The sequence below is a fragment of the Mustela lutreola genome, chromosome 9, assembly GCF_030435805.1.
Source record: "Mustela lutreola isolate mMusLut2 chromosome 9, mMusLut2.pri, whole genome shotgun sequence".
Lineage (NCBI taxonomy): Eukaryota > Metazoa > Chordata > Mammalia > Carnivora > Mustelidae > Mustela > Mustela lutreola.
In genome coordinates this window covers 125,112,936-125,125,632 of record NC_081298.1, presented here as the reverse complement: position 1 = coordinate 125,125,632, position 12,697 = coordinate 125,112,936, and the positions used below count along the sequence as shown (strand labels likewise).

Genomic DNA, 12,697 nt, shown 5'->3' with positions numbered 1-12,697 from the left:
CCCTCCTTTTATTTGGCAGGGGTGACAAGAAAGTCATCTGTAAGAAATTCATCCAGACGGTAAAGTTCAGACCTGTCTCGGGGAGATTTGGATGAGCAAACATATATCAATATAGCTACCTGTAAGTGTAACCGGAAGTTGCATTTTTAACGTGTCCATATGACCTTTCCAGCTGAGAGGATGGAGGATGGTGCTGCATGGCTGCCCCTCCTCCTTGCTTTCCCCCGTGAGCCTGGCTGTGTCCTCTTCTCCGCTTAGGCGACTGGGGCGATGGCAAGTGGCAGGGGTTCAGTTTGTTATAAGTGCGCTGGGCGTCATGGACAGGGTTATCCTTTTCATGATTTCCTCCTTGCAGAGTGCTGTCACCTGTCTGCAGTGGCCAGCAGAGCGGCACATCATTGTTTTTGGACTGGCTGAAGGGAAGGTAAAGGAGGAAGAGAAACACAGGAGAGGCTGTGGGTGGGGATAACGGTTCTGGAGAGAGAAATACAGTTAAATGTCTCCCTTAGGGTCAAGTTATATATTGGGAGAGAAAATGGAAGGACCGGTTTTTTGTTATTTCTTTTTCTTTCCTTAGGATCTGGGTAGGATTGAAAGGAACCTAACCAGACTTGTATCCATTTTCCCATTTTCAGGTTTCTTTAGAAAACACTAAAACTAATAAATCATCTACCATCTATGGGACAGATTCTTACATGGTATCACTGACAACAAAGTGAGTAAGGAAGAGCAGTATCCCAAGCTGAGAGACATAGGAAGAAGCGATGGGGATGTCGGGACTGGGAGACTATAATATGGAAGATGGGGAGGACTGGTAGCAGGGAGCCCAGGTAGGGTAATCTTTGACATAGAAGTGTGATTTCTTGGTGAGACAGAGTAATGAATTTATTTCATTTGAGCTATGAGGGAGCAAGGCCATTGCAAGGGCCCATAGGTAAACTTGATTCTGCGAGTCACCTCAAAGTGTATTTGCATTATGGGTTTCTAAAGCACCTTGTTCTCCTGGGCCAGAGGTTTATAGCCGTGGAGACCAGGGTGCATCTTTTGTTTTAAGGACTATGATGTGGAGAATTGACCAAAGTCACAGTAGATCTAAAGGAAGTAGAAATGCTTTTGTCACTCTAGACGAACAGCTGCGCTTATTTTTGCCCCCTCTGCCTCTGCAGGATGGAGCTGCAAAGGTGACCTGCATGGCTTGGTCCTAGAACAATGCCAAGTTTGCGGTGTGCACAGTGTACCGAGTGGTGGTGTTATATGATGAACATGGGGAACGGAGATATAAATTCTCCACCAAACCAGCTGACATGAAGGTGAAGAGAGTACTCTGTGTGTCAACCTGTTCATGGGGTCTGTAGTCTCATTGGAGACTATAATATGGAAGATGGGGTGGACTGGTAGCAGGGAGCCCAGGTAGGGTAATGTTTGACACAGAAGCAGGATTTCTTGGGGAGACAGAGTCATCTCTTCCTCTTCTTCTTCCTCTTCCTCTTCCTTTTAATTCACTCACTTGTTTAGTTCCTCTGGGAAAGGAATTCTCTCTGGTCATGCAGATGGCACCATTGTTAGGTATTTCTTCGAAGATGAAGTCTCTGGAGAGTCACGGGTAGGACGAAAGGATGCTGTGAGATGGGGGTAAAGAAATCCAAGATCCCTCCTAGGGGAGGTTGAACATTAAGATTGAGGTGGTTGGCGGGGGCACATTTAGATGCATTCACAGAGAAGATTTTTATTCGGGAGGTCACAGCTTAATATTTGTGGCAATGAGGAATCGAGGGGATAGGATTCTGAGAGTAAGGGAAAGTGAAAATTATTATCTATGTAAAAAGTGTATTTATATGTATAAATCATTTAAAAAAGTCATTCTCAAGAGAGGAAAGGGAAAGGGTGGGGGATACAAGGAATGTTTATGTTTTACCTGATGTAATTCTCTATTGTTTGAAGAACTTTCCTTATGAATTACTCTTAGAGGGGTGCCTGGCTGGCTCAGTTGGTGGATCATGTGACTCTTGATCTCAGGGTTGTGAGTTTGAGTACCACATTAGGTGTAGAGATGCCTTAAATAACTAAAATTTAAAAAGAAAGAAAAAGAAAGAAAGTAACCCCTTTCTGCCTGGATGGCTTTCTGCAAACTAGGAAAATTCTGGCCTTAGCCTACAGCACTCTCCTCCTGAAACTAGAGAATCTCTTCTTCCCTTTTGACTCCAACCTAAAAATATGACATTAAAGGCAGGAAAGAGAAATTCGTACTTTATTGGAAGCCAAAAGAGTTTTAAAAAAAAGAATTACTCATGTAATAATTAAATTTATTTCTTCTGTAAAGAAAGAGTTGTATGCTCCATGTGGACCTACCCAGTGTTAGATCATGTAGGATATGTCCCTTTGGGGGCCTTATAGGTGTTTACTAAAGAACTCAACATACAAGCCTTTTGAGGTTTCCTCTTGCGGACAATGACAGACGTGTGTGTATGTCATACATACGTGTGTAAGAGTATAAAACCTAACGACAGTTTGTGAAGTTGTCTAGATTAGGATGTGCTTGGGTGGGAAAATGTTGGAAGATTTATACAGGGTATAAATTTTTCCTAGAAAGGAAGAACCTCTGGCTGAGGCTGTCAGAGTCAGAGCGATTGGAACCCTTTACTTCTGTCTTAGGGGAAGTCGGTTATCCACCCATGCCCGCCCTATGCCTTGGCTTGGGCAACCAACAGCATCGTGGCTGCAGGCTGTGATCGCAGAATTGTAGCCTATGGAAAGGAAGGCCACGTGCTACAAACTTTTGATTACAACCGTGACCCTCAGGAGCGGGAGTTCACCACCGCTGCTGCAAGCCCTGGGGGCCAGTCTGTTGTGTTGGGAAGTTATGACAGGTGGGTCCCTTTCCATATGCATCTTCTGCCTACTTTCCCTGTGTACACTTGCTCTAGCCCACTTATTTTCAACCAGACTGGGAGAATGGTTGGAAAGCAAGTATAGGTTTGAAGAGATCCTCAGGTTTTAATTCACTCACTTCCCTTTTCCTGCTCCCACCATCTGTTGGGACTCTGGCAGTTCCACAATACACCAGGATTTTGTGTCTCTGTGCCTCTGCCTGGGACTCCACAGTGGAATTCATCTCCACTCTCTTTGTATTACCGTTACCTCTTTTCAGACCACTGGCTCAGTGTTTGTCGCATGATATTACACTTTTGTGTTTATAGTTAACTGGCTAAACTGAAATGCCCATGAGAAGAGGGCCTATTCGCTTTTGTTTTTGTTTTTTTTTTTTTGAAATCTCCGGTGGCTAAATTAGCATGCAGTACATAATGTATGCTTAAGTGTTTGGTGAAGGAAGGAAGGAAGGAAGGGATGGATGATGGAAGGGTGAATTAAATAAATAAAATAAATAAAGGGCCCCGGTCCCCTCACATCAGCTTTATTAGTCCTGTCCTTTTATCCCCTTCGATGTCATCTGGGTCTCTTCCTTCGGTTTTCTGTTTCTTTTTCCTTCTTTCTCCCTTGCTAACAGCTCATTTTTCTCACCAGCCATGATCTCCTTTTGTTTTCCCCACTCCTATCGCTCTCACCCCATTTTACTTTTGGCTTGATTTTCCCACCTTCCTTCCTTTGAACCTTAGTGTCCTCTCCTATGAGATTCCCTAGCATGTGTGTTCTCTCTCACTTCCTCTCTTCTCTACTACAGCGAGACTCATTGCCTTCTGTTACACACCCATTTCCACCCTTTTGCTCAGTCTCCATCTCTTCTGAAATCCACCTCCTTAATTTCAGACTTCGGGTACTCAACTGGAGCCCTCAAAGAAGCATCTGGGAATAGGCAAAGCGCAAGGAGATTGCCAACGTATATACCGTCACTGCCTTGGCCTGGAAACGGGATGGCTCGACTCTGTGCGGTGCGTTTTACTAGTAATCCCTTTCTGCCTGGGTGACTTTCTCCAACCTAGGAAAAATCCCCGGCCTTAGCCTAAAGCACTCTCCCTGAAACTAGAGACTCTCCTCTTCCCATTGACTTCAACCTAAAAATAGGACATTAATGGCAGGAAAGAGAAATTCACACTTTATGGGAAGCCAAAAGAGGCAAAGAATTCTGTAGGCGGGGCTGATTTCTCCGTTTCCTCCCATCACTATCCTGGCGTCCTGTGAGTGCCACCTCTTTCCATCTGGTACTTCCCCAAACTGCCAGCCCTTTTACTGCCAACTCTTTCCTAGATTCTAGAACTTGGGTTTCAAGGGTGTCTCCAGATATCCTTCTGATGCCTGTTACCTTTTATGTTGTCGCTTTCCCTTCTAGGGCACACTCTGGTGGAGTGGAACAGTTTGACTGCTGCCTCCGGAGAAGCATTTACAAGAATAAGTTTGAGTTGACATGTGTGGGACCTAGCCAGGTAAGCAGCTGATGGCCTGCTGCACCAAAATCTCCTTCTGGACACTGCCACAGTGCCAAATTGAACCCCTGGCAGAGCTGTTCTGGAGAACAGAGTGTATCAGGCAACTCTTTGACAACTTTCCTGCTATAGCCCTTCCAGCTTACTGTAAAAAAGATTTAAACACCAAATTGAAGGGGTACAGAGATCGCCACTTCCATCTTCCTGATTTAAAACTTTACTACCTGGGGCGCCTGGATAGCTCAGTCTTAAGTGTCGGACTCTTGATTTCAGCTCACGTCATGATCTCAGGCTTGTGAGATCAAGCACCCCGAGGGGCTCCACGCTGGGCATGGAGTCTGTTGAAGATTCTCTCTTTCCCTCTCCCTCTGCCCCACCCCTGTCTCCATCCCTCTCTAAAACAAAACAGAAAAAGCTTTATTACCTGTATGTTGTTAACTGGAGAGTTTAGAATTACGCAGGTGCATGACATTGCTTTAGGGCCTCTGAACTCACCGTGTTTGACATTGCAAGGTAATTTCTTAGTTCCTGAGCCCACTTTTCTGTTTTCTCTCCCTTTTCCTTTTTTCCTTCCATTTATTATTCATTGATCCCTTCATTCTTTTTCTCTTTTTTAAAATTTTGTTCACTTATTTGACAGAGTGTCCGCACAGGAGCAGGGGAATGCCAGAGGGAGAGGGAGCACTCGGATATGGGGCTGAATATGGGGCCTAATCCCAAGACCCCAAGGCAGATGCTTAATCAGCGGAGCTACCCAGGCGCCCCCCTCTTTTTTTTTTTTTAAGATTTTATTTTTAAATAACTGTACACCCCACATGGGGCTCAAACCCACAACTGAGATCAAGAGTCGCATGCTCCTCTGACTGAGCCAGCCAGGCACCCCAGTTCTTTCATTTTCTGTCCATTCTCTATACATGAGCACTGTTAGGACTGAGAATACAAAGATAATTGTCTGTATTCTGTTGTTCCTTAATCAGGATCATTTTAGCAAAGAGGTATATGAAATGACAGTATGATCAGTATACAGCACGATGAAGTAATCACAAAGATTTTCACAAGAGGTACTGGAAGGTAAGGAGAGTGATTAGTTTTACCCCGTATGTATTATATATTAGCATTGAAGGAGATAATCTCTGAAAACATTTTGTATATCGTAAAGCACTGTGTGAATGGGAGGTGTCATTTTTACCAACAAGAGCCTAGGCTAGGTGAGGAAACAAGAGACTACCTTTGTTTAACACTATAGAGGTGGACACGGCAGGTTCACCCCTCTTTGGGGTTGAGGGAAGCCTCAGGGAGCTCAGACTTGTACCTTACCAAGGTGATTGTGAAGAACCTGTCATCGGGGACCTGGGTGGTACTCAAGTCACACTATGGCTACGAGGTGGAAGAGGTGAAAATCCTCAGAAAGGAACGTTACCTGGTGGCCCACACATCAGACACGCTCCTGCTGGGGGACCTGAACACTAATCGCCATAGTGAGGTAGGAATCCCAGGCGAAGGGGCGGGGAATGGAGCATCGTGAGCTGCTACTTCCTGGGAGCCCGGGTCCTTAAGGGGGAAGATCTCTAAGGAAAAGCTCTAAGATGCTGGCGTTGGGGACCTGGTGGACCTGGGAGTGAGACCCTGGAGATTTAGAATCCTGGAATGGGAATTCCCACTGTTGGACTGTTTTTACGGCATCTCTCAGAAGCCTAGAAGCCTAGGGCAGAATGTGACACAGCACCCCACTTGTGGAACATCAGGGCCTTCCTACACTCCTTCTCTCTGACCCCTACCCTGTCCTTCTCTCAGCGTTGTCCTGGATACTTACCCACATTGTTCTTATGTCCTCTCCCTCTTTTACGGGTGGCTTGGCAGGGATCTGGTGGCAATGAGAAGTATTTCTTTGGAAATGAAAATGTGAGTAGAGCTTGATTGACTGACCATCACATCTCAGTCAACCTTCTAGCTAAGAGAGAGCAGAGAAAGAAAGGAGGGCGAGATAGGCAGAGGAACAGAATAAAGAGAATAGTGGGGGTCACTTTGCACTGGCAAGACATCTCCCTCTACTACTGTTGACCGTGCAGACTTCCTCATGCAAACTTCCCACCACGTGACAGTCCCTTCATCCCCAGGTGTGCATGATCTTCAATGCTGGAGAGCTAACCCCGGTGGAATATGGGCGTCATGATACCTTGGGTTCTGTGCGTACTGAATTCATGAACCCCCACCTCATCAGGTAACCCCACAAGGTACTCTAAATTTTTGAAACCCAAAAGAAGTCCCTTCTAACCTCTAACTCCTGTATCCTCAAGATTAATCTAAAAACTTCGTCCCCTATGGTACTTTGGGCCCTTGCTCAACATCCCGATGACCCAAGTTCATTCTGCCTTACCTCACCCTTCGTGTTTCAGTGTCCGTATTAATGAGCGGCGTCAACGAGGGATGGAAGACAATAAGAAATTGGCTTATCTTGTCGATGTTAAGACTATTGCTATCGGTAAGCCTCTCTCATAATTCTGATAACAAAACAGGGGTTTATAGATGCTTCCATATCACAGGGGTATGTAGAGTGGAGAATGCAGGAATCTGAGAGGCACCAGGTAAATGTATGGCCCTGCTCTCACAGAGGATGTGGGAAGTGTTCTAATCCACGTGTGCGAGTCTGTGTCTAGCTGTAGAGATACACATATGCTGTTACGCATATCAGCTTGTCCCTGTAATTCTTCATGTTCTTTAGGCATGTACCTTAGGGCTAGGAATTGTGAACTGTAGAGCAGAACCATCAGTAAATTTTTGAACTTTCCTGTTTAGACTTAGGGCATAGGATAATGGACTGTTTGAACCAGAAGGGGACTTATGTTCTGTAGAGTTTGACATTGGTAGCCAGTGAGGACAAAATTTATTTGAATTTCACAAGTGTTCACATAAATAAATAGATCTTATTTTACATATTAGTAATTTACTCTGGGGACACGTAGGTGGCTCAGTCAGTTAAGAGCCTGCCTTCGGCTCAGGTCATGATCCCAGAGTCCTGGGATCAAGTCCCACATCAGGCTTCTTGCTCAGCAGGGAGCCTGCTTGTCCCTCTGCTTTCTGCTCTTCCTGCTTGTGCACTCACTCTCTCTGACAAATAAATCAGTAAAATCTTTAAAAAAAATTAACTGTATCATGAAATGTTTCAAGCATAGAAAAATGTATTTAGAGCAGCACAGTATTCCCTATGATGTATAGAGAATAGCATATCCATATAGCGTCGTTAAGAACAAGGGTCTAGAGTCAAACGTCCCCACTTCTGCAATTATACCTGTGCGATCTTAGGTCAGTTTCTTAACCTTTCTGTATCTCAATTTCCTCATCCACAAAATGGGGATAAAAATCGTACCTACCTTATATGAAAAGCACTTAGACTAATGTCTGGCAAATAATAAGCAGTTAATAAATGTTAGCTATTAATAATATTATTGTTACGTGTGTACCAATTCCTAGGTTTTTTTTTTTAAGATTTTATTCATTTATTTGACAAATGAAGATATCAAGTAGGCTGAAAGGCAGGCAGAGAGAGGAGGAAGCAGGCTCCCCACTGAGCAGAGAGCCCGATGCAGGGCCCGATCTCAGGACCCTGAGATCATGACCTTAGCCGAAAGCAGAGGCTTAAACCCACTGAGCCACCCAGGCGCTCCTAGTTTGTGATTTTTGAGGTCTCGTTTAAGAAGTTTCCCTGGGGCACCTGACTGACTGAGCCAGAGGAGCATGGGACTCTTGATCTCAGGATCGTGAGTTTGAGCCCCATGATGGGTGTAGAGTTAAAGAAAGAAAGCAAGAAAGAAAATTTTTAAAACAGAAAAGGTTTCCTACTCCCTCCTATATTTTAATATTTTTAGATTTTGCTTTTCACCTGGAATTAATTTTTGTGCATAATGTGGGTGTGGCTCATATTTTACTTTTTCCATGTTGAACCGTTTATTGGAAATCCGTTCTGTACTCACAGATTCGTAATGTCCCCTCTTATAAATCAAGTTTCCAAATACATATGGGTCTGTTCTTAAGATACTTTTACAGTTCATGAGCTTTATGTTTCACATCCACCTGTTGAGTTGTAATGGAAATGGTGTAGTGTGGCGGCCCATGTTCCAGGGGCAGTAATGAGCTATGAGACTTTGGACAAGTCATCCCACTACACAGGGCTCGTCTTCAATAGTATACAACATAACAGAGTTCTTCTCTTACCTTTTTTCATTAGTGACCCCATGAGGATCTAATTAAAATCATAGATCCAGGGGTGCCTGGGTGGCTCAGTTGGTTAGGCGACAAGCAGGGCAAGTACCAGGAGGCAGAAATGTGAGCCGTGTCCCCAGAGGCGGCGTGCGGGGAGAGGGGTGCGTCTGAAGATGCTCGCCGTCTGCCTAGAGGGCAGTGATGCAGGAGTCTGGGTCAGGAGGCCCCGGGTTTCTCTCCCCTTCCCAGGCTCTACGTGACAGTGGAAGAGCCTGATCTTGCCATCACCATGTTCAAAAAGCACAAGCTGGATGATGATATGATCCGCCTGGTAGGGAAGCACCACCCAGATCTCCTCAGTGACACACACCTACGCCTGGGCAAGGTGAGCCCTTCTCCGGTCTCGGCCATCTATTCCCCAAACAGGCCCCACGTCCCCCTCGCCCCATCCTGACCCTCCTTTCCCCAGGAGCTGGAGGCTGAAGGCCGACTGCAGGAGGCCGAGTATCACTACCTCGAGGCTCAGGAGTGGAAGGCAACAGTGAACATGGACCAGTCCAATGGGCTTTTGGAGGAGGCCTACCGGGTAAGGAGTCCAGGTCACTCTGGGGACACGCCTGTCCCTCTTCCCCACTCTCAAGTGATGCATTCTGAACTGGTCGTGGGTCTCTTTGAAAAACACCCATACCAACAGGCAAAATTTCACATGTGGTAGGAGGGGTCTGTGGACTACCTGAAGTCCATCCTTGGACCCTGAGCAGGCTATGGCTAATAGACCCCAATACTGAGCCGTCTCCCTATTCTAGTAGAAAGACCTGACCTTTGTCAACGCTGCAGTCCAGTCAGAGAGGGGAAGGGAGCAGCCCTGTGGCCCTGCATGGGAGGATTGCCAAATGGCTTTGCTTCACAGGTGGCCAAGGCTCACAGAGGAGCTGATGCCCACAAGCACGTGGCCTATCTGTGGGCAAAGAGCCTGGGAGGAGCATCCTCAGTGAGACTGCTCACTAAGCTCGGACTCCTGGCAGCTGCCGTGGACCATGCCACCGACAACTGGTGAGGCCCCACGGCTTCTCTCCCCTGGACCCTTTCGAGACAGAGCCTCTACATAGACAAGGAAAACGGCTGTATAGCTGAGAAGTGTTTCTGAAAATGGAGGCAGGAGTGAAGAAATCCTTGGAAGAACGTGATGGAGAGGCAAGGAGTGAATCAGTAGCTCTGTCCCTGTTCCCCGGGGGCTCAGAACAGTGTTTAGCTGTTCTAAGAAGATGGAAAGTGATCCGCGTTTTTCCTTCTTTTTCAAAAAGACCTTTTAAAGCAATTACTATAGCCAGTGTGGGGCTTGAACTCAACCCCAGATCAAGGGTCCCTCATTCTGCAGACTGAGCCAGGCAGGTGCCCCAGAGAGAAGAGCTTTTAAAGTGAAGGTGCACTAAGCCAGTAATTGACTTCTGAGTAACAGAAGTGGGCTTCTGTTAAATGCAAAAAGAGCTTTTCTTAAGCAAATGTTACAAAGACCAGTAATAATCCTGCATGGAGTCAGATGGCTGAGGGTAGTCAATGTTTTAGAGAGACAGTTTTTCTGCTAGTATAAATGTGGCTCAGGAGGAAGTGGTGGAGAACCCAGAGCCCTCGCTCCCGAGGCAGAGTAGTGCTGGGAGGCTCACTGCGGTCCCCTGCCTCGCGCCCATCCCATTCCTTTATGCCCACTGGTCGCAGGAAGCACAGGCTTTTCCAAGTGTCCCCTGACCCCGTCCTCCTTTACGTGTCTGTGTGCTTCTGTGTCACTTCACATGGGTTGTCTTCTCAGTCTGTCCTTTCCCTCCCCTGGCCCCGTCTCTACCCTATTTTTCTCTTGCCCTGCTCCGCCTCTTATAAAATGAAAGTACTGAGTAGGCACACCTTACCTACACCTTCCATTTCAGCTCATTTGAATTTGCTTTTGAACTCTCCCGGCTGGCCCTCAAGCACAAAACCCCTGAGATGCATCTCCGACATGCTCTGTACCTGGAGGATGAGGTATGGATGTGCTCCTCCTCCCTTGCTTTTAACCTGGACCTCCTCCTGTCTCCCGGCTGCCATGATGGCAATCTGCTTCTGACCGTGTGCGGCTGCCCTTCTGTCCCTACAGGGTAAATTTGAAGAGGCCGAAGCTGAATTCATCAGGGCTGGTACGCCCAAGGAAGCAACCCTCATGTGAGTTACCCGTCAATTCCTTACACCCGTCAATTCCTTACACCCGTCCTCCCAACCGCAGCCCGAGGACCTGGCATGGCCACCTTCACCTGAACCTAGTACCAATAAATCTTCTACCCCCTCTGATATGGCTGTCAGCGTGTGGCCGAGGCCCGCGATCCTGACACTGTTGCCGAGGCGCTTGTGGGGTAGGCCCGGGGGACCTTGGAGGAGAAGGACATTCAGAAAGCAGAAGGGCTGCTGCTTCGGGCCCAGAGACCGTGCCTGGCCTTCAATTATTATAAGGTAGGGCACCGGATTCAGGACCATGAGGGGGAGGGGGAGAGAGTGTAAGAACCCACAGAGCACTACACTAACCAATACTACTGGGAAAGATCCAGAGAGTTAGCACTGGAGAGGGGGAAGGAGACAAGGAGGAGAAGAGAGGTGCAAGGACCTAGGGATCCGTGGCCCATAGTATAGAGCACCTGTGTGGCAGTGGGAAGGTGTCTTGCCGGCCTCTGCCTTCCTGATACCTGGAAATCTGAGCAGGAGGCTGGATTATGGAGCGACGCTCTGTGGATCTGCAAGGACTATGTGCCGGGCCAGCTGGAGGCTCTGCGGGAAGAGTATGAGCGGGAGGCTACCAAGAAAGGGGCCAGGTATGACGCCAGGAGGCAGCAAGTGTCGGCAGGGCTGGAGCTTGGGTCACAAGGTGTGCACGGGATAGGCCACGCTGCCCAACCTGTCCTGGTCACGTGTACTCTCATCTCAGGGGCATGGAGGGGTTCGTGGACCAAGCTCGCCAGTGGGAGCAGGCTGGAGACTATAGCCCTGCTGTCGACTGCTACCTGAAGGTGCGGGGCTCAGGCAGCAGCAGCCTGGAGGAAAAGTGCTGGATGAAGGTGAGGCGGGCTCCACCCTTCCTGGCCGCCCACTTCCCGGACCGCCCTCACAGCCAGCATTCCTCCTCAGACATTGCTTTTTCCTCCTGGGCCTCTCATTTTCGCTCAGGCGGCAGGTACCTGCTGAGTGCTTGCTAGATGCTAGAGCCAGAACTAGGAAAACTATAAAAGGGGATCTGAGGCAGAACGCCTAACAGACTGAAATTGGGGGAAGTTGGACACCACTGTGGCTCAGCTGATTGAGTACCTCGGTGAAGATAAAGGATGTGATTTGAAGTGGAGTTCAGAGGCCGGTGAGGTCTCGACTGAGAGGGAGGGAGGCTCTGTGAGGGAGGGGGCAGACCTGGGACCAGAGCTGGAAGGGCAAATCCAGAGGCCGGAGCTGGGGCCAGAAGGAAGCCAGGAAGAAAGTAGAGTCTCCTCCTCTACATAGAAGCTCCTAAAGAGAAGAATCTAGCCGGTTAAGCCAAGTCAGTAGGTTTCATCAATTCCTAAACATATATATAATCACATTTTATTATCTTAGAAATTGGGTTGCATATCAAGTTTTATATATTTTTTTAAAATTTCATTTATTTATTTGACACAGAGAGAGAGATCACAAGTAGGCAGAGAGGCAGGCAGAGAGACAGGGGGAAGCAGGCTCCCTGCTGAGCAGAGAGCCTGATGCAGGGCTCCATCCCAGGACCCTGAGATCATGACCCAAGCTGAAGGCAGAGGGTTAACCCACTGAGCCATTCAGGCGCCCCTGCATGTGAAGTTTTAAATGATATATCTGGGGTACCTGGGTGACTTGGTGGGTAAAGCATCTGACTCTTATTAATTTTCCGCTCAGCACATGATCTAGGATTGTGAGATCAAGTTCTGCAATGGGCTCTGCACTGGGTGCGGATCTGCCTTAGATTCACTCTTCTTCTCCCTCTGCCACACCCCACTCGTGCTATCTAAAACAAAGTAAATGATGCATCTTTGATTCAGAGAAATACGGTATTAGGAGTTTGAGGGGGATGTGGATTCAGAGCTGCAGATCCTAGATCTCAA

At 47.4% G+C, this 12,697-nt stretch overlaps 2 protein-coding genes across 13 annotated transcripts in view; both read left to right on the top strand.

Annotated features, from left to right (window-relative positions):
- LOC131807247 (intraflagellar transport protein 172 homolog) overlaps positions 1-12,697 on the top strand; it is a 67,715-nt gene that overhangs the window by 3,705 nt on the left and 51,313 nt on the right. For all 6 annotated transcript variants that reach the window (XR_009344338.1, XR_009344336.1, XR_009344337.1 and 3 more), the window contains 3 exons: positions 20-59; positions 356-424; positions 1,167-1,310. Coding sequence is in view for 2 of the 6 variants with exons in the window: in XM_059132386.1 (XP_058988369.1) it covers positions 1,305-1,310 (6 nt within the window). In the remaining 4 variants the exon portion in view is untranslated. The remainder of the gene's footprint in view (positions 1-19; positions 60-355; positions 425-1,166; positions 1,311-12,697) is intronic.
- Positions 4,039-12,650, top strand: LOC131807250 (intraflagellar transport protein 172 homolog). 7 transcript variants are annotated; one of them, XM_059132408.1, is made up of 10 exons: positions 4,039-4,379; positions 5,701-5,862; positions 6,497-6,600; positions 6,776-6,861; positions 8,829-8,964; positions 9,049-9,165; positions 9,490-9,632; positions 10,502-10,595; positions 10,708-10,772; positions 11,527-12,650. In XM_059132408.1, the coding sequence occupies exons 5-10, from the start codon at positions 8,869-8,871 to the stop codon at positions 11,792-11,794; spliced, it is 783 nt and encodes a 260-aa protein (XP_058988391.1). In that variant the 5' UTR covers positions 4,039-4,379; positions 5,701-5,862; positions 6,497-6,600; positions 6,776-6,861; positions 8,829-8,868; the 3' UTR covers positions 11,795-12,650. The 7 variants fall into 7 exon arrangements, with proteins under 7 accessions (XP_058988391.1, XP_058988393.1, XP_058988394.1 ...); XM_059132410.1 differs by lacking the exon at positions 5,701-5,862 and adding an exon at positions 5,357-5,450; XM_059132411.1 differs by lacking the exon at positions 5,701-5,862 and adding an exon at positions 5,357-5,450 and having other exon boundaries at positions 6,497-6,613.